The 22,651-nt window shown below is 52.5% G+C and overlaps 11 protein-coding genes across 11 annotated transcripts; 8 read left to right on the top strand and 3 right to left on the bottom strand.

Annotated features, from left to right (window-relative positions):
- Positions 1 to 162: 162 nt before the first annotated feature.
- N7532_000707 (Sin1 family protein) lies at positions 163 to 2,873 on the top strand (the record flags this gene model as incomplete). Its single annotated transcript, XM_056613211.1, has 3 exons — positions 163 to 185; positions 267 to 746; positions 803 to 2,873. 3 exons carry the CDS (start codon positions 163 to 165, stop codon positions 2,871 to 2,873), a joined length of 2,574 nt encoding a protein of 857 aa, XP_056480435.1.
- A 441-nt stretch (positions 2,874 to 3,314) lies between these two features.
- On the top strand, positions 3,315 to 4,109 carry N7532_000706 (alpha/beta fold hydrolase; the record flags this gene model as incomplete). The annotated part of the gene is made up of 1 exon (XM_056613210.1): positions 3,315 to 4,109. The coding sequence occupies one exon, from the start codon at positions 3,315 to 3,317 to the stop codon at positions 4,107 to 4,109; it is 795 nt and encodes a 264-aa protein (XP_056480434.1).
- Positions 4,110 to 4,689: 580 nt separating this feature from the next.
- On the top strand, positions 4,690 to 5,730 carry N7532_000705 (uncharacterized protein; the record flags this gene model as incomplete). The annotated part of the gene is made up of 1 exon (XM_056613209.1): positions 4,690 to 5,730. One exon carries the CDS (start codon positions 4,690 to 4,692, stop codon positions 5,728 to 5,730), a length of 1,041 nt encoding a protein of 346 aa, XP_056480433.1.
- A 345-nt stretch (positions 5,731 to 6,075) lies between these two features.
- On the bottom strand, positions 6,076 to 7,391 carry N7532_000704 (legume-like lectin family protein; the record flags this gene model as incomplete). Its single annotated transcript, XM_056613208.1, has 6 exons — positions 6,076 to 6,519; positions 6,581 to 6,841; positions 6,896 to 6,977; positions 7,036 to 7,106; positions 7,208 to 7,231; positions 7,290 to 7,391. 6 exons carry the CDS (start codon positions 7,389 to 7,391, stop codon positions 6,076 to 6,078), a joined length of 984 nt encoding a protein of 327 aa, XP_056480432.1.
- Positions 7,392 to 7,767: 376 nt separating this feature from the next.
- tim13 (protein translocase subunit TIM13) lies at positions 7,768 to 8,148 on the top strand (the record flags this gene model as incomplete). The annotated part of the gene is made up of 2 exons (XM_056613207.1): positions 7,768 to 7,893; positions 7,963 to 8,148. 2 exons carry the CDS (start codon positions 7,768 to 7,770, stop codon positions 8,146 to 8,148), a joined length of 312 nt encoding a protein of 103 aa, XP_056480431.1.
- Positions 8,149 to 10,968: 2,820 nt separating this feature from the next.
- Positions 10,969 to 12,126, top strand: N7532_000702 (PRCC domain-containing protein; the record flags this gene model as incomplete). The annotated part of the gene is made up of 1 exon (XM_056613206.1): positions 10,969 to 12,126. One exon carries the CDS (start codon positions 10,969 to 10,971, stop codon positions 12,124 to 12,126), a length of 1,158 nt encoding a protein of 385 aa, XP_056480430.1.
- Positions 12,127 to 13,293: 1,167 nt separating this feature from the next.
- Positions 13,294 to 14,847, top strand: N7532_000701 (putative C6 transcription factor; the record flags this gene model as incomplete). Its single annotated transcript, XM_056613205.1, has 3 exons — positions 13,294 to 13,364; positions 13,433 to 14,009; positions 14,062 to 14,847. The coding sequence occupies 3 exons, from the start codon at positions 13,294 to 13,296 to the stop codon at positions 14,845 to 14,847; spliced, it is 1,434 nt and encodes a 477-aa protein (XP_056480429.1).
- A 652-nt stretch (positions 14,848 to 15,499) lies between these two features.
- Positions 15,500 to 16,680, top strand: N7532_000700 (putative mitochondrial phosphate transporter Pic2; the record flags this gene model as incomplete). Its single annotated transcript, XM_056613204.1, has 4 exons — positions 15,500 to 15,590; positions 15,731 to 16,381; positions 16,445 to 16,568; positions 16,629 to 16,680. 4 exons carry the CDS (start codon positions 15,500 to 15,502, stop codon positions 16,678 to 16,680), a joined length of 918 nt encoding a protein of 305 aa, XP_056480428.1.
- A 474-nt stretch (positions 16,681 to 17,154) lies between these two features.
- N7532_000699 (uncharacterized protein) lies at positions 17,155 to 18,001 on the top strand (the record flags this gene model as incomplete). Its single annotated transcript, XM_056613203.1, has 2 exons — positions 17,155 to 17,541; positions 17,672 to 18,001. 2 exons carry the CDS (start codon positions 17,155 to 17,157, stop codon positions 17,999 to 18,001), a joined length of 717 nt encoding a protein of 238 aa, XP_056480427.1.
- A 938-nt stretch (positions 18,002 to 18,939) lies between these two features.
- N7532_000698 (YagE family protein) lies at positions 18,940 to 20,564 on the bottom strand (the record flags this gene model as incomplete). Its single annotated transcript, XM_056613202.1, has 2 exons — positions 18,940 to 19,016; positions 19,073 to 20,564. 2 exons carry the CDS (start codon positions 20,562 to 20,564, stop codon positions 18,940 to 18,942), a joined length of 1,569 nt encoding a protein of 522 aa, XP_056480426.1.
- Positions 20,565 to 21,058: 494 nt separating this feature from the next.
- On the bottom strand, positions 21,059 to 22,175 carry N7532_000697 (uncharacterized protein; the record flags this gene model as incomplete). Its single annotated transcript, XM_056613201.1, has 2 exons — positions 21,059 to 21,566; positions 21,631 to 22,175. 2 exons carry the CDS (start codon positions 22,173 to 22,175, stop codon positions 21,059 to 21,061), a joined length of 1,053 nt encoding a protein of 350 aa, XP_056480425.1.
- Positions 22,176 to 22,651: the final 476 nt, after the last annotated feature.

The following is a 22,651-nucleotide window of genomic DNA, read 5'->3' as shown; positions in this document are numbered from 1 at the left end:
GTTCAAAAACACTCCCTTTTCTCACCGCATACTTGCAATGCGCTCTGACATCTGACTGCTTCACGGTGCTTTCGAGGTCGATCACCACGATCGCCATTGGTCATCCAGCCTTACATTCACTGCGGCTGACCGTCTTCTCCTCTCATTCGAACCCCGACGACCATGTCTCTCCTTCATAATGAAGAGTAAGTCTGATCCGATCCTACGAATGCCTCTGCTATTCATTCTCCTGATCCTGTGATCGCCGACTAACCTGCGGAACTTAGCTTCGCCATCTGGCAATTACGCTCCTCATATCTTTCCACGATCAAAGATGGCATTGGAGATCGCTTGATCAACGTCAATAACTCGGTTCTGAACACTCCCGGATTCCGCGCTGCCGGCTGGTCGGCTGTGGTTACCAACGGCACCAGTGCTGCCAGCATTAAACGCACCTATTCTCCTCCGATCCCTACCACAGCAGCTGTCTCCTCCGAATACTATCGACTCGCCGTACGAGATGCAAACGCCGCGCGAGATGAACTACAAGGCCTTGGTTTGGAAGAAGGCGAGGACGATGAAGGGGGCATGGTGACGGGCAAGAGCAACATGGATTACACCGGGCGTCGGCTCCATGCTCGCGGTGGAAAGAAGAAAGGCCGACGCGAACGTCATCAGCCGGAACCCCAACAACCGGTCGTGCCAGAGGACGATGATAGCAGTGATCTGAGTGATGACAGCGACGAGGAGGCCGAGAACATGGACCGGTATGTAATCCGTCGCTCCCCTCGTCAAGTTGAGCTAGCCTAACAATCATCTCCAGGTCCGCCGACCAGATCAAGTTTCATAAGATGCCGATTCGTCGAGACCGAGCCGATTCCTCTCCTATTCGATCGGCTGAACAGCGCGAACGCCCAGAGGTGATGATCACTTCACCGTCAACACAAAACGTGGCCAACCACTACCGTACGGGATCGCTAGGCACTGCTGTTTCCAACAAGGAGCAGCAACGACCGCGGCGAGATACTACAACAAGCAGTGATCTATCAACTTCCAACGAGGTGGAATCTCATGGCTACAAACCCGGGCAGGTGCAATTCTCGACCACTGAGCAGGTGGGCGATCGTCCTCGGAGGCGGCGAGAACGTACTGGTAGTCGCGGGGCAGAGAGTATCGTACTTGAGGACTTACATGAGCAGGATGAAGATTCCGGTGCAGAATCTGTGGGATCGGCTATATCCTCCGAGTTCGACGCGACAGCTGGCTCAGGCTCTCTGCTGTTGGCCGGAGTGGGCAACATCGGCGCCTTAGATGCGTCCTCCCCAATGGCTCTGATGCACAAGCTCCCTGCAGGCACTGGGCCTAGCCAAAACAGCTCTCCACGCAAGTCTAAAACTACACCCGCACCGGAGCTGCACGATCTTCCACCCCCACGACCTATCAGCACGCTGCAGCCAGTCAGCCTGTTGACGCAACAACTAAAATCCCGCAAGCGAGCACCGAGTAACCCGGTAGAGAAGTTCATGGTTCTTTCTGGGAAAGGCCAGGACGATCCACTGCATTTGAAGATCTACGTTCCTTTCTCATCAGACCCTGAAGATCCACTTGATCTTCCCCTCACGCGAGAATCCAAACTCGCAGAGCAACCTGCCACGGTCACTGTGGCCGAGACCATCGGTCTTGCACTTTGGAAATACAACGCAGATTCGCGTGACCCCTCCATCAAACGTGAAAAGCTCACCGTCAACCGGTGGACTCTGCGTATGGTCGATGATGGTGAGGTCGAATACGACTTCCCTGCACTTGGACGGACGCTCCCCATGACAGACTTCACATCGAACAACAACAATGCGGCCAAGGCACGAGGACGTTCACGAGGCAAGCCCTACGATGAGTTCGCACTCGTGGAGGCCTCCAAGACGGAATTTGAGGAAAATGAAAAACTGTACCCGCAGTTCAGTCAAAGCCTCGGGTCTGAAGAGGGTGAACAGACTGCAAGCCTCGCCGTGCCCGGTGCTCCTCAACTTGCTCCGCCAGTCAAGAATCCCGTGGCACGCCAGAATCCGATTCTCGGCCAACCTTTCTCATCAGCGTTGAATGACAACACATTGACGCCCGCCGACCGACCTGTGGTTCCTGTCTCACATGCTACTCCGCGCCTGGGAGTGTCTAAGACGCTGAAGATCCGATTCATCAATTTGGAGGCTTCCGCACATGTCATGACCCTCAACACATCCACAGACAGTTACATCGCAGAGATCCTGGACTCGGTGTGTAAACGTTGGGGCTTGGACAAGGGCAACTATCTTCTCAAGGTGATGGGCTCGAATACGATTGCGCCGCTCGACCGTATGGTGGAGGCATTGGGTCATATCACGGAGCTCGACCTCGTTCGCCGACGTTTCGGGGCTGGTCCTCTTTCCCTCGGCGGCTCACCGGGTAGTTCATCGCCCAATGCCCCCTTGCAGGTCGACAGCGGTAACCCAGCGACTGTGAAGAAGGGCAAGAAGAGCGGAAAGCCTATGCTGCCATCGTTCTCGCAGAAGCAGGACCTCATCGGCGGCTACTATCGTCGGTATCATGTCTTCCGTAAGCAACCGATGACATTTACTGCCTCAAACCATCGCATCTTGACTTTCGATAACGACTACATGCATATTGTACCCGGTGAGACGGGCAAGACTGGCTCGGATACCAAAACTCGCTCGATCAACTTCAACGACGTCGTGGGCTGCAAGGTCAGCCGTCGACACCCCAAGAGTTTTAGGGTAGTGGTGCTTCGGGGCAACGATGCTTCGGAGCAAAAGCGCTACGATTTTGAAGCTCGCAATGCGCTGGAGGCAGACGAGATCGTAGAAGAGATCAAGAAGAATATGGCTCATTACCGCATTTGATCGGGACTTGCTCTTTATTTAGTTGGTCTTTTGTGTTTACCTACTCATCAGCACCGGAACAGGAACAAGCAAGGCAAAGGGAAACATGGGTGGATGGCGTGAGTTGGCGTTGTGTACGGAGTATTGCCTCTACATTTGCAATTTATCCAAGTCGGATTCATTCGACTTGGTCTAACTGTTTCGTATGTAAGAGCCTAGCACACCTGGCCCTTTCTTAGCGTAGAGAAGGATCCAATAGTGCCGCAGCGAGCGGAGGATGTGTCGTTGGGGGCCATCAGCGTCAAAACCGCTTATAGTCCACAGCTGACGCCACAGCCTCGCCCCCTAATTTAACCCTGTACCCTCTACAAGTCATGGACTGGTTTATACAGTAGGCTCAGTAAGTGCAAACAGGTAGCCAGCCATCTTCCTACCCGGCCACGCGCAATAGTCATTTCCCAAATGGCTCCCGAACCATCACCACCCACCCTGTTCTTCCAATGCCACAATGAACAAGGCACTGAGACCATCATCCTCATACACGGTGCCTGCGGCAGCAGCAAAGAGTGGGACGATGTTATCCCCCACCTCACCGACAAAAACTACCACGTCCTCGCACCAGACCTGCCTGCTCACGGCCAATCCATCGCAATCAAACATTTCACTCTGGACTCTGCGACAGAACACATCCTCCGCATCATCGATATACACGCCCACAATGGCATCGTCCATCTCGTGGGCCTAAGCCTAGGCGCACATATCGGAGCATGTGTTGCGGAGCGCGCAAAGCCAGGACAGATCTCTTCGGCAATTCTGTCAGGGTATAACATCTTCCAACCGCCGAAGCTGATGCTTCCTTTCATCATAATACCGATCTTCTTCCTCCATCACACCATCCAGCTCGTGACCCAGTTCCAAACGGAGATCCGGCATCTGCAGACTGGGGAATCCTCATTCGGGCTCATCTATGAGGTTGGACGGGTGCTTTGCGATCCTCGAGGGCTTGGAGAGATTCCTGCGCGGACGCTGGTGATTGCAGCACAGAAGGACTCGCTGCTGCAGAGTGACATGATTCGGGGTGCTAAGCGGTTATTTTCGGCGGTTGCTGGGGGGAAAGAGAGTGGGAGTAGGGTGGTGATGCATCGAGGCATTCTACATGCGTGGCATGTCTTTAACCCGGTGTTATTTGGAAATATGGTGGTCAAGTGGGTGGGAGAGGAGCCACTGGACAGTAGATTCGAAGATATTGAGGTGTAAAGAAGATATTTGGCTCTAAATAGTCGTTTGAGCATAGATTTGCACTTGTTAGACGTCAGTCGTGGAGCGGGTCTGGTAAGAGATGAGAGACTTTAAAGACTCATAAAGAGACAACAACACGATTTCGCCTGGCGGCCACTAAATAGCCGTGATTTGTGAGCTTGGCGCTATCGAATGAGGCCAAAAAATGGACATGTCAATTTTGAAACTCAAAATCACTCTTGCTCGGCCAACCTCGAGGTACCTGCCCATACTATCTACAATGGAGGGATACAATGCTCATAAATGGCACCACTATTGAAGATTCATATCTTTATTACTTCAATATACTTGCTGCTCTATTGCTTAATCAAGACAAAGTAAACTTCTTCTAAAAATGAAAAATTGAGCCCTGTTCGATGAGTTGAGCGCATCCCATACCCCAAGGGCCTTTGTGACTGTAGAACGATAAGGGCCGATAAGTAGCTCCGCGGCAATCACATCAATTGGAAGTTTCGCATACTCGACACCTCTCTTCCACAACCTCCCCTCCAGCTCCTTCAGACTCCCGTTGCCATGAAATAACAAGTTCACGTTTGAAATGACATCCACACCAGAAGAAAGCGACGGTCACAAGGCCGAGCCTGCAGACGACAAAACCAAATCCACTCGCAGCAAACGCTTCCGCTTCAAAGACTCCGACTCAAAACACTCCTCTTCCTCACACCGAAGAAGACACCATAGCAGAGACCGACATGGCGACCGAGGACACAGACACCGTTCCTCCCACCACAGCCATAGAAGCAAACGTCGATCACGCTCCCGATCCCCAAACTCTCACGATCCGCGCAACTCCTCCCTTGACGCCGAGGCAGCCTTCCGTGAATCCCTCTTCGATGCGCTAGGCGATGACGAAGGCGCCGCCTACTGGGAATCCGTTTACGGCCAACCAATCCATCACTACGCTGTCCCGGAAGTCCCCAAAGGGCCTGATGGCGAGCTGGAGCGCATGGACGAGGAGGAGTATGCGGCCTATGTGCGGGCGCGGATGTGGGAGCGCACGCGGGAGGGCATGTTGGAGGCACAGGAAAAACTACGTGAAGAGCGGAGGCAGGCGAAGATGCGGGAGAATGCGGCGCGAGGTCGGGAGAGGGAGAGGGGTGCATTTGAGAGGGCGATGGAGGAGAGCTTGAGGCGTGGTGCGGAGAGGAAGAAGAAGAAGGCGTGGGTTGGGGTTTGGGAGGAGTATCTGAAATGCTGGGAGGAGATTGCGAAGATTGTTCAGAAGAATCAGGGCCCGACTTCTACAGGTTCTTCTGAATCGCGCGCGGATGAGAGTACCAGTGGTGGCACGGGTCCGACTTCGAAGCCGCTGCGAGACTTGCTCTTTTGGCCTGTTGAGTCGGGCAAGCGTCGTGATGTATCTCCAGAATCTGTGGAAGCTTTTATGAAACATGCCCCACCGTCTGGAGATCTTCTGTCTACGCTCAAGGTGGAACGTGTGCGCTGGCACCCGGATAAGATACAGCATCGGTATGGTGCCCTGGGTATTGATGAGAAGGTCATTCGCAGTGTGACCGAGGTATTCCAGATTGTGGATAGGATGTGGAGTGAGGAACGAGAGCGGGCAGGAAAGTCCTGAGAGGAGCCCGGTCTATCTATAAAGTCCATTGATTCGAATTCGTGGACTCGGACATGGCGCAGATACCGTGCATTTGCAGCGTTTGGTTTGCGTTCTAAGATACCCATTACCACTTACATGGTCTTACTTTTGATTAAATCAACTAAATTCAAGTTTCTTATCATGACGGGATTCATTTCAAAAGAAGGGCCAAAGAAGGCTGTCTCCAAGACGAGTAACGCAACACAAATTCACAGGCTATGCAAGACAACATTTGGCAGCCGGAAACAACTCAATAACCTCCTTTGCCTGAAACTAACGGACTGAGATTCCATTTCAAGATAATACCTGGCAGCGCGCGACAGCTTAGAATCGCGACGACCGCGCCTTGGTACGGTAGATTGTCCAGCCAAAGTAGCCACCAACGATAGCACCAATGAAAAGGATCGCCTTGAACAGGAACCAGGACCAGCTGCTGCTCTTCTCCTGAGAGGACTTGTTGCTAGTACGGCCACGGCCACGGTCCTTGCCGCTATCGGAGTTACGGCCACCGGAGTTGCGGTTGACAGAGTACAGGTTCTCGGCCTTGAGAGAGATGATATCGTGGTTGTCGCTCAGTTCACCGGTCTCGGCAGACAGACCGAGGTAGGCAACGGAGGGAATAGCGATGCTGGCTTGCTCGGGAGTCAGGTAGAAGCAGTTGGTCCAGGAATCCTCGGTCTTGTACTGGAGGTCCAGACTGAGAGACTTGTCCTGGAAGTATGTCAGGCGAAGTTTAGTGGGAACGGGGGCATTGCGAAGACCACGAGCCTATCAATTTATTAGTTTTGAGGTTCTTATCAGACGTGTTTTTTGGGGATGAGTAGCTTACAGAGCAGCCAGCCAGCTCGTTAGCCTTGCCGTCGTGCGCCTGGTCGTAGGCAGTCTCGCCGTCGCCCATCATGGCCATGACGTAGGGGAATGAGACGCCGGGGCGGTTGTTCTTGTAGGTGTCGACGAAGATACCCAGACCCTCGAACTTGTCTTGAGATCCAAAGACGGGACCCTGAGTTCCACGTTGCTTGGTGAGCCACAAGGCAAAGCCATCGCCGTGCAAGTTACCATTGCCATGAATTTCGAACTCGAGCTCAATCTGTATGTATAGTGAATATGGTATTCAGAATGCTGTGCCCCATTTGCTTCTTACCTGCCAATTGGTAGCGGTGAGTGGCACGCGAGAGAAGATCCATCCTTGCTGGGAGGGTCTGTCGGCCGTAAGGCGAATGTACCTAGCACAAGCACGCATTAGTATATGCAGTAAGCCAAAAAGCAATCTTGAAAGCTCACTTGTCAGCCCGAATCACGGTGTCTCCTCCGAAGTCGAACCAGCGGCTTTGGAAATCCGAATCTAGGTATGGCTGTCACGCCGTCAGTAAAGGCAGTCTTCGAGGATAGCGAGGCGCATTGCAGAGCGTCGATGTGATATGGAGAAGCTGCAGAATAGTTCAGAGGATCATACCGGAGAGAGACTGTGGGTTCGAAGCTATCGGTGTCTCATGGTTAGTACCTCGGCTCCGCAAGGGTGTCAAAACAGCACTTACCGGGATGCTCTTAATATTGGGGTCGTCGCCATCGTAGGCAGCAGCTGGAGCAGCAGCCAAGCCAGCAAGGCAGAGGATTGAGGAAAAGGCAGGGAAACGCATGGTGAAGTAGAATTATAGCCTAATTGGCAGGACAATCAAGGATAGACCGGGGGTGGGAGCGGGGGATTTGAAGGGTTACGGTGTCACCAGGACCCGAAAACCCGAGGTAGAAATCAAAGAGGCAAGGCCTAGAGGAGACGGCTAAGGAAGGGCGGAGGGAGCGAAAGCCGCGAAACTGGGTAAGGCGAAGTGGTAAGTAGCTTGGAGTGATCGAACTATCGAGTGCTCCCAGCGCGATGCGACGGTGTCCACACGGCGGTGTGGCTAGTGTCGGAACCTGCGCCACACCGCAGCTCAAATCTGCGAGCGCGACCTACTTCAAGTTCCATCGCACTTCTTCACCATCACAAACACACTTCCACCTCACACTTCCACAATGTCACTCTTCGGCGGTTCCGGCTCCGGCTCCAGCTCTTCCAAGTCCTCCGCGGAGGTCAAGGCCAGCATTGTCCAGCAACTCCAGCAGGAGTCCGCCATGTCCAATGCCCGTCTCTTGATCGAAGTACGTCACCGAAACCCGGTTTCCCTAAGGGGTTGAGCAACATTCCAACCTAACCACATCCTCCATTAGAAAATCAACGAGAACTGCTTCGACGCCTGTGTTCCCGCCCCCGGCTCCTCCATGTCCTCCCAGGAGAGCGGCTGCCTCTCCAGCTGTATGGACAAGTACATCCAGATGTGGAACATCACCAGCAAGACCTACATTGCCCGCGTTGGCCAGGAGAGCAAGCGCATGGGCGGTGCTGCTTCCCTTTAAATCCTGAGCATTGATGGATCCAATTGAATAATACGGCGGAGGAAACCGAAGGTACCCGATAATGGTCGGATGGTAAAGTCCTACGAATGGTTGGGTCTGTGTACGAATAGAGTCGGTGTCGGCCCTGGAGCCCGTTGTACATTATGGGCGTGGTTTCTTGATTTGGGATGGCCAGGAGTCAAACGATTTTTAGAGGTCTACGGCACATCTTCCCTCTGTGAATATCAAAACAGAATAAAAGAAACTCGATTCAAGTTGCTATAATGTGAGGACGTAGGTTTACGATATAAAGTAGCACCCCCGGTATTCCAAATGGCATGTTTGCCTACCGGTTTCAAGAGCCAGCCCGCCTTCTCCCCACGCCAATCGCGATTGCGGGCTTTTCATCTCGTCATAAATCATACAAGCACCTTTAGAAGTCGGGGAACAAATGCCCGTATCTAACGAAAGAATTAGCCAGAGTCCACGTACTTGTGAGACCATCGAGAGAACTTACGCATCTTCGCCGTCCGCGCCGTAGTGCTCTGTCTCTTCGGGATATTTGTCGTATTGGCTTGCATCGCCCTGGCCGCCCCGGATTGGTGGGATATAAGGCGCATCAATGTCCTTGCGAGCCAGTCGGTCCCAAGTGACCTCGGCGAACCACGCATGGTTCTTGACGTCGTCGGGACCACCGTGCAAATTGCCCAATCGCTTGGTGAGATCGGCAGTGATCAGCTGCGATAGCAGGTCCACGGCATCGTCGTGCAAGTACGGCGGGTACTTGACCTTACCCTTGAGGATATTCTCGTAGATCTTGACTGGAGACCCGCTGTCCCAGAATGGCGTGAACCCGCACAGCATTTCAAAGATCAGGATTCCCAATGACCACCTAGGAGGGTTAGCCCAACAAAGAAACGAACCGAAGTATATTGTACGGGGGAAATTTTTAAAACTCACCAATCTACAGACTTGTTATAACCCTTGGAGGAAACCACTTCGGGAGCAAGGTAGTCGGGAGTACCGCATAGCGTCCAAGTGATATCAGGTACTTCCTTGGCGAAGCCAAAGTCGGTTATCTTCAGATGTCCATGACGATCCAGTAGAAGATTCTCTGGCTTCAAGTCACGATAAATGATCTGGTGCTGATGCAGATACTCCAAAGCTAGTGTGACTTCTGCTGCGTAGAATTTGGCGACTGGGTTGGGGAATCGCTGGGGAGGGAAGAAGAGGGGGTTAGCGATGAACGGTTCAGTGCGGGGGCCGGGAGGGAAAATGAAGGACTCACCTGCGATTTGCGTAGCAGGCTGAAAAGCTCACCACCCTCCACAAAGTCCATAACCATGTAGAGGTTGCGTGAATCTTGCCAGGTCCCCCAGAGGGTCACCAGGAATGGATGCCGGACGCGGTTGAGCATGCGACGCTCGTCGTTGGTGTGCTCGATCTGCTTCATCTTGACCACCTGGGCCTTCTTCAACACCTTCATGGCATAGAAGCGGTGATTGTGTTTCGACTGGACCAGGTGAACGCGGCCGAAGCTCCCGGTACCCAGTGTACGCTGCAGCAGAAAGTCCTCTTGGGAATATTTGCCCTTGGTGGTGCGTTCTTTCTGCTGGGCATTCTGCGGGGCATTCTGGGCCGACTGAGAGCTCGGTTTGTGCTCCCCTTGGGCATTGGCCGGGCTGTTTATGATATTATCGATGCTGGCGGCATTGGACTGGCCCTGGTGGTGCGGAGATGCTTGCGACGAGGCGGCGGGTTGCATGGAGGCGCCTGAACCGTCCTGGTTCGGATCGCTGGTGTGGTTGGTGTGGGCGTCAGCCGAGTGATCGGATCCTGGCAGCTCGGACGAGAGGGTTTGATGGTCCTTCGTACGCCGCTTCTTCAACAGGCCTCCTAAGCTCGGCATGGAGGAGGTGGTTTCTTTTCGCTCTCACTCAAAGGAAGGCCAGGGCCAAGCAGAGGGAAAGGTCCGGAGAGGTGGGGAGGGGCAACAGCCAGAATGACGCATTGATCTTCTGCTGGTTGCTTGGGCTGCTGGGGTTGGACCGACGAGCTCCGGCTCCACCGGTGCTATATCGAGGTCAAGTTCTTTATCTGGGAGCGAGTGGTGGTGGAATCGGAGCAGCAATCGCGCGGCGGGGGAGAGGTGTCCGGAGGGCCTAGTCCAGCGCCGTCTCAAGATGAGGCGCCTTGTTCGGGTCAAAGAGCGGGTGCTCCTCACCTAAAATCAACCTACAGGTCTTACCTACAATACCTACAAGTCTATTGAGGGAGTGGGCAGCCACTACAGAGTATCAAGGCTGTCCCCGGTTCAAACACACGAGCTACGATGATCCTGCTGTCAATCCTGCCTGCCACTGGCACATCATCACCCCTACTAGACTCGGCCCATGCGACCGAAACAACCACGGAGAAACCGGATGACGCCAATGACGTTACGATTCGGCTTTGGTCTGTGCGAGCGATCAATTCGACATGCCGCCCCGACGAGCTCGTCGCATGCGGTCGATCGGAAGGTAAGCTGGACTGCGAAGCTTCATCGGACCCGAGGTTGGCTGCCGCAATGAGCTCCTCGAGTTCGATGTGAGAAATTCAGTGTGGCAGTTTCACTGGTGATGCGATTATGTCACGGTGTCTCGCCTGTTGGCGCCTTGTCTCTAAGGCTGCCAGGGTCTCAGGCCACGATCCTCAGTCAGGCAATCAGGCATCAAACGTTATCGCGATCGCGATACCATTAAATTGGAGACCCAAGGAGGCCAACCTAAAGCCCCCCCCCCCGGGATCCACACAATTTGATTTCCTGTCCTCATCAACGCATACACCACATCAACCCTTCTCATGGCGCTGGTAGCCTACTCCGACTCTGAGGGCTCGGATGCAGAGCCTGACACCGCGCCCGCTCCATCCACTCAGACAAAGAAGCCCGACTCCGGCTTCACGGTCAACCGCAGCAACCCGCGCAAGATTCAAGTCGCCCTCCCGCAGCTCAAGTCCGAGAATCCGAAAGACCAGGATGCTGACAATGGACCCGCTCGCAAAAAAGCTCGGCTAGGCGGAGGCTCCGGTGGAGGCTTCAGCGGCTTCCTACCTAAGCCCAAACGCGCAGCGGACAAAAAGTCATCGGTGGCGTCGACGCGGAAGATCTTCGATCTGAAGACAGGTGCAGAGCGTGGGTTTGATCGGGAGGCAGATGCGGAAACGAAATACAAGACTGAGAACGATGCTAGTGGAGAGCAGGATACGCCTAGCAATCCAGCACAATCGACCTCCAAATCCAACAGTGCACCGGCCACGCAGACACCCATCGGAGAGGTCAAATTGCATGGGAATCCGATGATGTTCAGACCGCTGTCGGTTGGACGTCCTCAGAAGAAGAAAAAGACCACCGCCCAATCCTCATCTTCAGGGCCAGCTCCGGCCGCGGCGAAGCCCGTTGAAAAACCACAAGAACCAATTTCAAAGGGTCCCGTTGAAACTGCACCACCCCCACTTAAACCCAAAGTCAGCCTCTTTTCCTTGTCAAGGGAAGATACCGAATCAACAGACAATAATTCAACATCAACGGGAGCCTATGAACCCCTGGTCTATAACAACGAAGCCGAAATACCCTCAGTTGGTCCGGTGCCAGCGCCGGACTTCACACCCACCGTGCCAAACTATGCGCCAGTAAACCCTGTTACATCATCTCTCAATAATATTGCCGACGACCTTAACCTATCCAAATCCCAACGACGCCAACTCTTTGGTCGAAACGCTCCCTCTGCCGACTCGAAAGTTCTCACTTTCAACACAGACCAAGAGTACGCGCATAACCAGGCTGCGGCCGAGACGGAACTTGCTGCTACCCAGCACAACCCTGTCCGTGCCATTGCCCCTGGCAAGCATTCTTTGCAACAGCTTGTCAATGCGGCGGCTTCGCAGAAAGACGCTTTGGAGGAGAGCTTTGCGGCGGGCAGAAGAAACAAGAAGGAGGCTGGGTCAAAATATGGTTGGTGAACCCAGCCCTTATAGTCAAAATCGATGTGGAAAGAGCCTTGACTTCATGACGGCCGGGGTAGCAATATATCATTATACCATGTTGTGATGCATTCAAACATGCAACCATGGATTATCAGATTTAGCTGAAATTGGATTTGTACATTTTGATACTCATTTCGTTGTAGTTTATAGATAAGAACCAGTTTGATGATCTGGTACTGGGGTTTGCCATGTGACGATGGATGAACATAAAATAAGAAGGTTTGATCATGATAAATAGGTTAGTATACAGAGTTTTATTTCTTCAAATCCCCGCGCTATTTGACTTAGTCTTCGTGCAATGTAATGACGTCTATAGTAGAAGAATGGTCTATGCTTTGACTTTGTGAGCGTGTGAACTCTTTCCCTTAGAAAACATCCCTAGCTGAGCAGAAATACCTACATACTATGATTGGGACAATTTTGACGGCAATAACGATACTTGAAACAATTAGGCCAATCCAAGATAGCAAACGGCTGCCTGCATCTTGGGAAGGCGTTAGGGCGCATAATATTGCCTAGTGCATGGTCGAAGAAGCAGCAACCTGTATTGTGATGGGACTTTTGAGTAACGCGAACAATCTGGGTTAGTCTGTCATAGACCTGTCAACTGTCCAATTTTTAGTCACAGCAGCACCGATCCACATGTAAACATCTCGATTCCCATCTTCGCGCCGAGGGGCAGTGTAGAGCTGACTAATCTCCTTAACGGCCCACGCTTCCATCGAGGACCGACAGCATATCTTACTCTCTGTTCAGTCGGGGCTAGCGGATGTTCGGTGCTGGCTTTCCACTTATATACGCTCGAGCCTGATTTGTCTACGGTGCTAGTACGATGTGCATGCGCTCCGCTCGGATCCGGTAGCCGAGTCGAATTGCGCACCGTCAACGATAGGCCTCCCTCCCCGTGGTCGGTGGATCCTGCCTTGCCAGATCTAGAGCGGAGCTTGGTTTACTCATCGTCGTGTACTTGCGCGATCTTGGAATCTCAGTTCGGTGGGATTTGGAGTGTGAACAATGGTGTATGGGGGAAGCCAAGCACGGGATGCTACCTTTGTCGAAAAAGGAAGATCAAGTATTTATCTCCCTCTCCCTTTGTCAGAAATTGGCCCCGATTGCAGTCCCACTGACCTCTATCTAGGTGCGATGAAGGTCGGCCTGAATGTCGGAATTGCTGTGTCTATGGCCGCCCATGTCCGGGATACCGACCTGATGCGGTCTTTCGCAACGAAACCAGAAAGATCCAGAGGCTGGCTAAGAAAGAGACCAGCTCTTCATTCAACAGCCAGAGCGCAAAACCTACGTCAACAGACTTCTCTGGGGCCATAGATATCCAGCGTGGAAACCCCACGCGGGGAACTCCACTGACCATGCTGCCAATGCCCGATGCTACTTGGGAGCAGCGTGCACTTTGCTACTTTTTCGACCAGTATACGATTACTGGGGATGTCGAAGATGGCATGAGTCATCTCGAGTATCTGCCACCGTTGTATGCACGCTGTGGCGAGACGGGCGACCGAGGGTTGTCGTCCATATGTCTTCGCCAGGCAGTAGATGCAACTTCCCTAATGACCCTCGCCAACGTATCCAATGCACCGCCACTCATGATGAAAGCACGTCAGGGCTATGGGAAAGCATTACGAAGCCTACGAGATGCATTGGCCGAACCAGAAACGGCCATTAAAGATGAAACCTTTGCTTCTGTTGTTCTCCTCTCGCTGTTGGAAGATATCACTGGTGAACGCAATGGGTTGTACAGCTCCCACACGGCGGGGTTTGAATTTCTGATGCAAATGCGAGGAGCGGGCCAGCGTGATCACCAGATGGGTCGTGACATGTTCAACTTCGCCTTTACACATACTGTAGGTTGACTCCTCGGGTAGTTGGAATTCGGACATGGGCTAACTCTTCTAGTTCGTTGAAATACTCGCACTGGGTGATAAACCACGATTTGACATCGATTGGGTCCTGTCCCAGTTGGATAATAACGATCCTATTGAACGGCTTATGCTTGCCGCTTCCAAGCTCAGCAACCTCTTTCTCGCCATGCAATCATCTCCCAAACCACCTGATCAATCGATTGTGGAATCATGGATTTCCGCCGGCCGTGAATGCGACTTCGAGCTGGCCCAGTGGACACTGCATCTTCCCGAGCGTTGGCTGCCTCTAGTTGTCTATTCAAGTCAAGGCGAACCACTCATCACCTACAACCGCATCTCTAACGCCGTGATTTGGAACTATTACCGAGCAGTGCGAGTAATGCTTCAGCAATTGCTTCTCAACCTAAACCGCACCCTTCTCGCCATCGTCAAGAAAAAGGCCAAGCTCGGCGGCTCTCCGTCAACCCAGTGTGCACTAAACGAGGGCAGTCTACGGGCCATCATCCAGGAAATGACCACAGATGTCTGCCGCAGCATCCCGTTTTCCCTCGGCGATGTTGACAGCCTCGGCCGGCCGACTCGACCGAATGAGAGCGGCCGAACTATCCGGGCGGCCCAGGGCTATGGACTGCTCTGGCCGCTGTGGTACATCCTCTCTTGTGGCATGCCCACACCTGCGCAAGTTATACAGATCCGTGCCGTGCTCTCTCGAGTGGGGTCCAAGCTTGGGATCAGGCTTGCTCTGATCTTAGCGCGCGAGGCTGAACGGATCCGTGGCGACCCTAGCTCTGCGCGGGCACCGGTGATCGGCCCAGAGTGAATACCATGGTATAGCGAAGGTCTGTAGATAGTATATATAGAAGACTGGAGGGTTGGATAGGGGTATACAGTATGGGCGCGGCGTCATTGGAATTGGAGGGGCTGGAAAATGGAGTGACGGACTGTACATAAATGCATATATTTGACAATGTTCTCGATCACTATGTACTAGTAGATCAGTGCCCTAGAGATAACGGGTATTGTTCCACGTGCTTATCAACTCTGTGCTTTGATTTGATTTGATGCAATATTTCCTCTGGGTTGTTCGGGCACCGCGGGCGCAACCTCATGACGTCACTACTGTGGTGCCTGCAAATCCCCTGTTCATCCAGGAAATCATGAAAACCCAGAACCCAGGGGAACTTTGAGATCCAAAGGCTCATTAGAATTAGTTTCGAATAATGCTACAATGACTGAATCTAATGTATTCTAGGCCGACGAGTGTCTCGTGGGCTCGAGTACATACAATTGCACTGGAGCGTGCCGATAGAGCCGTTCCCGTCGCTATGAACGGAGGGCTGGGCGGATGCCCTTGTGCATGCGCCGTACTGACGCCATGGCCCTGTTTTCTGATTTCGGAGCTCCAGTAGTCCTTTTTCTTAAATCCTACTCCTCTTGCTCTTCTTTCTCACTGTACACTTACTCTTACAATCATGGCCACACAAGAACGCAAGCTTCCCTTTGGGAAGATCGAGCCCAACTCTGCCAAGTACTTCTATAGCTGCGGAATGGGCGGCATCGTCGGTAAGTCCTGCAAGCCCCGCGCTTATCGGACAAAGCACACATGATTCTCACACTTCTTCGTCGGCCGCAGCTTGTGGTAAGTGAATGACTATGCTCTCGAGATTCCATTGCCGACAATTGACATTATCGACGTCATAAAGGCCCAACTCACACGGCCGTGACACCGCTGGACCTGGTCAAATGCCGCCGACAGGTCGACCCCAAGATTTACTCCTCGAACATTTCCGCATGGCGCTCAATCTTCGCCAAGGAAGGGCTGCGCGGCGTCTTCTTTGGATGGGCGCCGACCTTCATAGGTTACTCCTTCCAAGGCGCAGGCAAATACGGTCTCTATGAATACTTCAAATACCTATATGGCGAGCAAATGTTCCCGCAGACCAATCGCACCCTGGTATTCCTAGGTGCCAGTGCCTCGGCGGAATTCTTCGCGGATATGGCCCTCTGTCCGATGGAAGCAATCAAGGTCCGCATGCAAACAACTCTGCCACCATACGCCAACAACCTTCGTGAGGGCTGGAGTCGCGTCGTTGCCAAGGAGGGATTGGGCGGTCTCTACAAGGGTTTGTACCCTCTGTGGGCGCGCCAGATCCCTTACACCATGACCAAGTTCGCGACCTTTGAAGAGACGGTCAAGCTCATCTATAAGACCATGGGCAAGCCCAAGGAGAGCTATGGCCAGTTGACGCAGACGGGAGTGAGTTTCCTGGGTGGATATATCGCCGGTATCTTCTGCGCAGTAGTCAGCCACCCGGCCGATGTTATGGTCAGCAAGTTGAACGCGGATCGGAAAGGTAAGTCTGTCTTTTTGTCTTCAAACTTCGTGATCGCAATGAACACAAGCTGACAATCCGCAGCTGGCGAGGGTGCCATGACTGCCGTATCCCGCATTTACGGCAACATCGGATTTTCGGGTCTGTGGAATGGACTGCCTGTCCGTATCGTCATGCTCGGTACATTGACAGGATTCCAATGGCTGATGTGAGTTAAAATTGCACTTAGGGTGTCAATGGAGCTACGTATGCTGACCATCCGATTTAGTTACGATTCGTTCAAGGTATTCCTGGGTCTTCCGACGACCGGTGGACACTAGATGCAACATATCAGAACATAGCTCAAGGAGTATTTGAAATTCCCGGATTATCAGAATTTCGTATTGTGAGATATTGGCCGGGGAAATAATCAATGTGAATACTATCCCATGATGAAAGAGCAATTGGTCATGACTTTCATCCGTAGACGGGCTCTCACCGCCCGGAGGTATCGCGGCAGAAACAGATCGCGGCGTAGCGTAGGGCAAGGTACAGCCTTCGTCTTCACATGAGCTTCACACCAGGTTCTGCGCCTGGATCCCGCCCAACGTCTTGGAAGTCACGTCAAAGCCGCCCTCCGCTCCACCCCTTATATTTGTGATAGATATATATCCGTCTCTTCTTTGTCACCTCGTCTTTCCACTCACCCTGCTCTACAACCTCACTTCCGAAAGAGATTCCACCCGCAAAGAAAATCACCTCGAACTCGAAACACTTTCCATCCAATCTCCCTCGACAAATAATCCGAAAATACAATGGAAGCCCGCGCCCCGACATCCGTTCCCTCCTCCAACCCGCCCAGCGTGGAAATCGCGTACAAGCGCAAATGCATCGCCTTGAAGAAGCGCCTCGCAGAGGTCGAAGCTGAAAACGAATTGATGCGTACTCGCAGCCGTCGTGGCTGGCAATATATTCAGAAGATGCGCCTGGAGTCGTGCATGCTGCTGGAGCGCCTTGCCAAGGTCACCGGTATGACCGAGGAAGCGCAGGCCGGAGCCGGCGACCCGGAATTGCGCGCTCGCGCGGTGGCCATGATGTCTAATGTTGCTTCGATGAATGGACTCGGTGGCAATGCATCGGCTGGGAACGGAAACTACGTCGAGGATGAGACCGAGGGAAGCTCCGATGAGCAACCTCCTACTGTAAGTCAACTCGTCAACTCTTCAGATCTCATCTGAGTACCCTGGCCTTCTCTTCCCATTCGCGCACCGGACTGCATAAGCATGCCTTGATTAAATACTCAGATATATTAATGCAAATTTCTCAATCTAGCCTGAGGAACGTCCTCTGCGTGTCAAGCGCTCCCGTAAATCCAACGCCGCCGGCGAACAAGCCGAAGAAGAGAACCAGGCCCAAGATAACGCCGGCGAGGCTGCCGATCGTGACGCCCTACCCCGAATCGCTCCTGCACCCAGCCAGCAAGATCTGACATCGACCTTCCGCGTGCAATCTGGCAATGGCGTCGAGGGCGAAGACACTCCTGTGGCCGGTAGCACGGCCAGCCAGGACAACCGCGAAGGACAGGGCGAGCAGCCAGCAGAAGGTGCGGACTCCGGGACCACACCCATGGATGTGGATACGAAGGAGCCGAAGGTCGAGTAGTAAGAGGTATTCAGTGCGTCTGCTTTTTCTTTCTCACAAATTCGATTTTTCTGGGCTGGCTCTGGGGCTTGATTCATCACGATACGACCTCTGCTCGACATGTCTACTATCATCACTTTTATAGGTTTGGGTCTTCAATTTTTTACAGCGTTGGTTCTTATATTTTTCCTTGTAGGTGCTGTCGATTGGTTCGACTGCTCCACTCGTCTGTGTTATTGTATTTTAATTATACCTAGATCAGGTTATCCAATGGTCGGCCTGAAAAATAAACCTTGCATCTTCATAAACACCTAAAATTTGGCTTGTACACCGAGGGTTTGCTGTTGTACAACCTATATGTCACATACACTGGACTACCATATATTGTAAGACCCATCGCTGTAGGTTTCAGATGGTATGCATTGGTAAGTGAGGGTTTAACAGGAATGATTGTCTTCAATACCGTGCAAGTTGCGCCGTAACCCCATTCCTTGAGACCCAGGTAACCACCAATCCAACTCCGACACTGGCAGGAAAACAGACAGGTTCAATGAAACTGAAAAATGAGCTCGTATCTCAGTAATGTACAATGAGAATGAACCTGGGTTTGCGGGGGAATGTGCTGTCTGATTGATCAAGGAGGAATCTGAAAATCAGACCTCAAGCAAGTCTGTTAGTGTGTTGTAGACAAATGGATAACAGAGCAATGAGCAATGTCAGCTCGCTACCTCGATCGTAATGTGTGTCTGCGATACTGATGTTGGTTGTGCTGTGTCACTGCGGCAAGGTGCTTCGTGTGAGGTTGTACTTGTGCTCTCGGGTTCACGCAATATTCCCCATTAACCGGGCCCGCGGTGTGAAATTGATAGACCCAGTGATACATCCACGTTGCTGCTGTTTCGATCATCCGGGCCTTTGTCTGGTGCTGTAATTCGTAATCCGTCTGTATTTCGAAAGGCTTAATCAATGCCCGCATAAAGGTCGACCACAATGTTGATCGCTGCGACAAGAATCTCTGCAGCGATGAGGACAATAACTAAAATCGTAAGTTAGGCCAAGTCGAGTCTCGGACTCGAATAGTCACAAACTCACCGATCCATTCGAGATATTCACCATGGCGGTGTGTGAGTTGGTCTTTCAGTACTGCAAGAAGATCCGCGATGACATCCAGTCGCTCTGTGAGCAAACTGACTCGTTGATCCATCTCCAAGTAACTTCGAACAGCTTGGTAAACAGGCTCCAGCTGGGGTTCGGCCCAGAAAAGCTCCGGACTGTCAAGAACAGATCCTTGCAGATGAATGTTGATTCGAAGAATGAAAAGCTCTCCAATCTGCATGTTGATCTGACGTCGGGTGAGGTCGACACTGCCGGTCTGCGCAATCTGAGCGGGAAGAGGAGCAGTATCAGAGATTGTCTCGGACACCAGATCCTCAAAAAGAGAAGTTTTGACGGATTGGGCCAGTGCATGCGAGATGGCCAACTTGATCATATGGTTGCGTGGGTCTCTCAGGGAAATGAAATCGTTGTAAATGCGTGCCTGATACTCGCGTGCATAGTAGAAATTGAAGTTCTCGATCTGCGTGTCGTCCGGGCTGAGAATTGATGATGCGAATTTCGAGATATCGGACAAGAAGCGTGACTCATGAGCAGGACTCATACCCCATATGACAACGGTACCGTAGTCAAATAGGAAAACTTCGGGCGTGTGGATGGTTGTATCGATGTCAAAATTTTCGTCCGATTGTTGCGTCGATATAGCATGTTCTGAATTGCCATCGACAGGACGACCAGCTTCATCGCGGAAGTCCATCAGATCTTCTCGTCGTGCCTTTGTAGTATCTTCCACCTCCACAGCACTATCCGAGTATCTGCGCTCGCTGGTTCGTCGTTCAGGATGTCCATTATTTCCTCCAGTAGGGAAGAGCCGGCCTCCCTTTTGCTTCTCTTCAAGTTGATAGTCGAATGGAGAGTAAACGCACTCGTCGAACAACTTGGGATTTGCCCCACGAGTCTTAGCACGGGACTTGAGGAATTTGATCACACCTTCAAGCCGATATGAATTGGCAGTGCAGTATGCGGTCACCCGGGGAATGCGGTCACGGTCGGCCTTTCCTAACCTCGCAGCATGGCTACGTGCAGCGGGTTCCTTGATGCGAGTAATCTGTGAATAAACATCGCGTGGAAAATCTCCATCCTCTTCTTCGGCTGTCACGGGATCAGGGAGCAGCTTGAGCTTCTGCGCTTTCTTGGTGGTACGTTGAGGGCCAATCTTGGAGCCTACAGGCGTGTTCGGCGGTGCGGTGAGGGGAGCGCCATGGCTATTGCGACGTCGGAGTTTGCTGTTCAATGCAGAGAGCATCGGCTGGCCTCCTGCGCGAGGGTGACCACCCTGGGCATTGATATTCTGGACTGGAGGCGAACCAGTCTGGAGAGGGCGGAAAGTCGGATCGGAGGTGGTGGTTCCGCCGTAAGTACTGATTGTCGTCAACGGGTTAAACGTCACCGATCGTGGGGGCCGAGTTGCCCGCGGCGACGGGGGGTTCTGCTGGGGCAGCAATGGGGAATCTTCTGAAGCGGATGCCATAGTGAACACAGGCGACTCCGCCAGGGAGAGGGAAATGGGGAATTGGAGGTTGAAGCTGCGAAAAGTCGAAGCTTCCAAGGTCGGAGCTACGCACGTGCTCCACTTTAGTCATCCCCGTGTGGAGCCCCCAGCGCCGTTGCGAACAGATGATGCTGTGGTACTTAGTAGTATGGAGAATTGGAGACATCTATGACCAAAGCATTTCAAGCCGGTTTGATTTGACCAGCTCGAGGGTGGATCTACAGAGGCGCCTTGTCGGACCCAGGTACTGGGCTGTCACGGCGGTTTTAGAATGAGTGATGCAGGTTCATACTGCACCAGAGTAACAACAGAAGGAGGAATAGGTACACCAGAATCAGTATATTGTAAGCACAGCATACGCTCAGCTGGTGCGATTCAAACATGGTCAATGCCGAGAATTATCCACAAAATGCGCCACCTTATATCGAGATGAATCATAAGATATACAAATTTCCAGCCCTTTAGCATCAGTCTCATCGCCGCACGAACCCCGAGGAACCACCCGTGGTTCTCCGCAGCCCGTTGACTTTTGCTGTACTCCGCTCTCTCTTTAGCCAGTTATCCTTCACATTTCGTCCAGCCTTGGAAGCCTTTGGCGCCAGTGCGGGTTTGGACTGAGACTTCGTTGATGGCGCGTCCAAGACTCGGATCGTAACATCGCCTACTTGCATATCCTTGGGGGCTTTCTCCGTCCTGTCCAAAAATCTCAACTTGTTCGACTTTTTCGGCGCTGCGGATGAATCCTCAGCTGGTGGTGTCGGGGCCCTATCCATAGGTTCGGCATTGAGGATATCATCCGGGAGCAAAGCGGGGAGGGTACGGCGCCGCGCGTCTTGTGTGGTCGAGCCTTGGAGGGTAGTTGTGCTTTCGGAGTGCAGGTCTTCACTTGGAGCTGCAATTTCCTTGATTTTAGAAGACTTGGCTTGGACCTTGCGGCGTTCGTCTAGTTTCCTCCGCTTCTCTCTCTTCGCTTGTTCCTCTCTAAAAGGCAAAGTCAGAAAAAATGTATGGCAATGAATGACGAGTTAGGGCCGGTAAAACGTACTGTTGCTTGAGTTTTTCTTGTCGCTTGGCCTGCTCCTTAATCTTCAAAAGCTGGGCTGAGTTGTCGATGGTCTCCGGAGCATCATCGTCGCTATCGTCCTCGTCGTCGTCGTTGGAGACTTGTGGAGCTGGCTGGGGCAGAGGCACCTTTGGTACAGAAGGCTCTTCGCTGTCGAAGCGGAAATGGCCCTTGGGTTCATGCTTTTTTGAGTGCGAACTCTTAGTCTCACCGTTGGTCTGCTCCAGGGTATCGATCGCAACATCGTCGTCGGTGGTTGCTTCCGCGGCTTCCAAGCTATCCCGCTTCCTCCGCTTGCTCTGCTTGTCTTCGGTCTTTTCCGTAGCAGCAGCCTGCGCCTTGCGCTTGCCTCCTTTTGCAACCCCGCTGACCTTGGATTCATGCTCGGGCTTGGCTGCCCGTTGTCTCGTGGCGGTCACCATTCTGGATGTGGTTGCGGCGTCGGTGCCAGCAGGATCTGCGGCCGTGTCTTCAGACTCCTGTCGCGTAAACAGACCCTTGGCAGCGGTAACGAACTGAGAGAACATAGAGACAGAGATTGAAATTCAACCCATGGGTGAAAAAGCGTTGCGCGGCGACCTGCAAGGTGATGCCCCAAAAAAATCTCTCGGCGTAAGGATTTCCCGGAGAAGGCTTGGCGTGGGCGGGTGGGTCCGTCGAGATCTATAAGACATTCTCGAGCTGACTACGGTCTACTCATGTTCTTCAGTACTTAAAATGGTCAAACTCTCTCGTACTACACAATAAAAAGACCCCATCTATCCTATCAAAAAGAAGAGGTAAAGAAGAGAAAAAGACTTGCTTAGCAACTGAGCGAGTCTCGACTTTCTTCACAGAAACCGACCCTCGTTGCCCAACCAGCTTCTAATGTAGTTGTAAGCTGTCACCAAGGTATTACCGAATTCTCCAGGATACGATTCACACTCTGTACAAGTGTCAATGGCATGCTGAGCGCCTTCGACGAATGCAATGGCATTATCGTTGCTGACCGCGTTGAGGTGGA

The sequence above is a fragment of the Penicillium argentinense genome (genome assembly GCF_028826775.1).
Source record: "Penicillium argentinense strain IBT 30761 chromosome Unknown utg000001l_segment0_segment0, whole genome shotgun sequence".
Lineage (NCBI taxonomy): Eukaryota > Fungi > Ascomycota > Eurotiomycetes > Eurotiales > Aspergillaceae > Penicillium > Penicillium argentinense.
The sequence above is the reverse complement of the archived record's forward strand: the minus strand, read 5'-3'. Positions and strand labels throughout refer to the sequence as shown.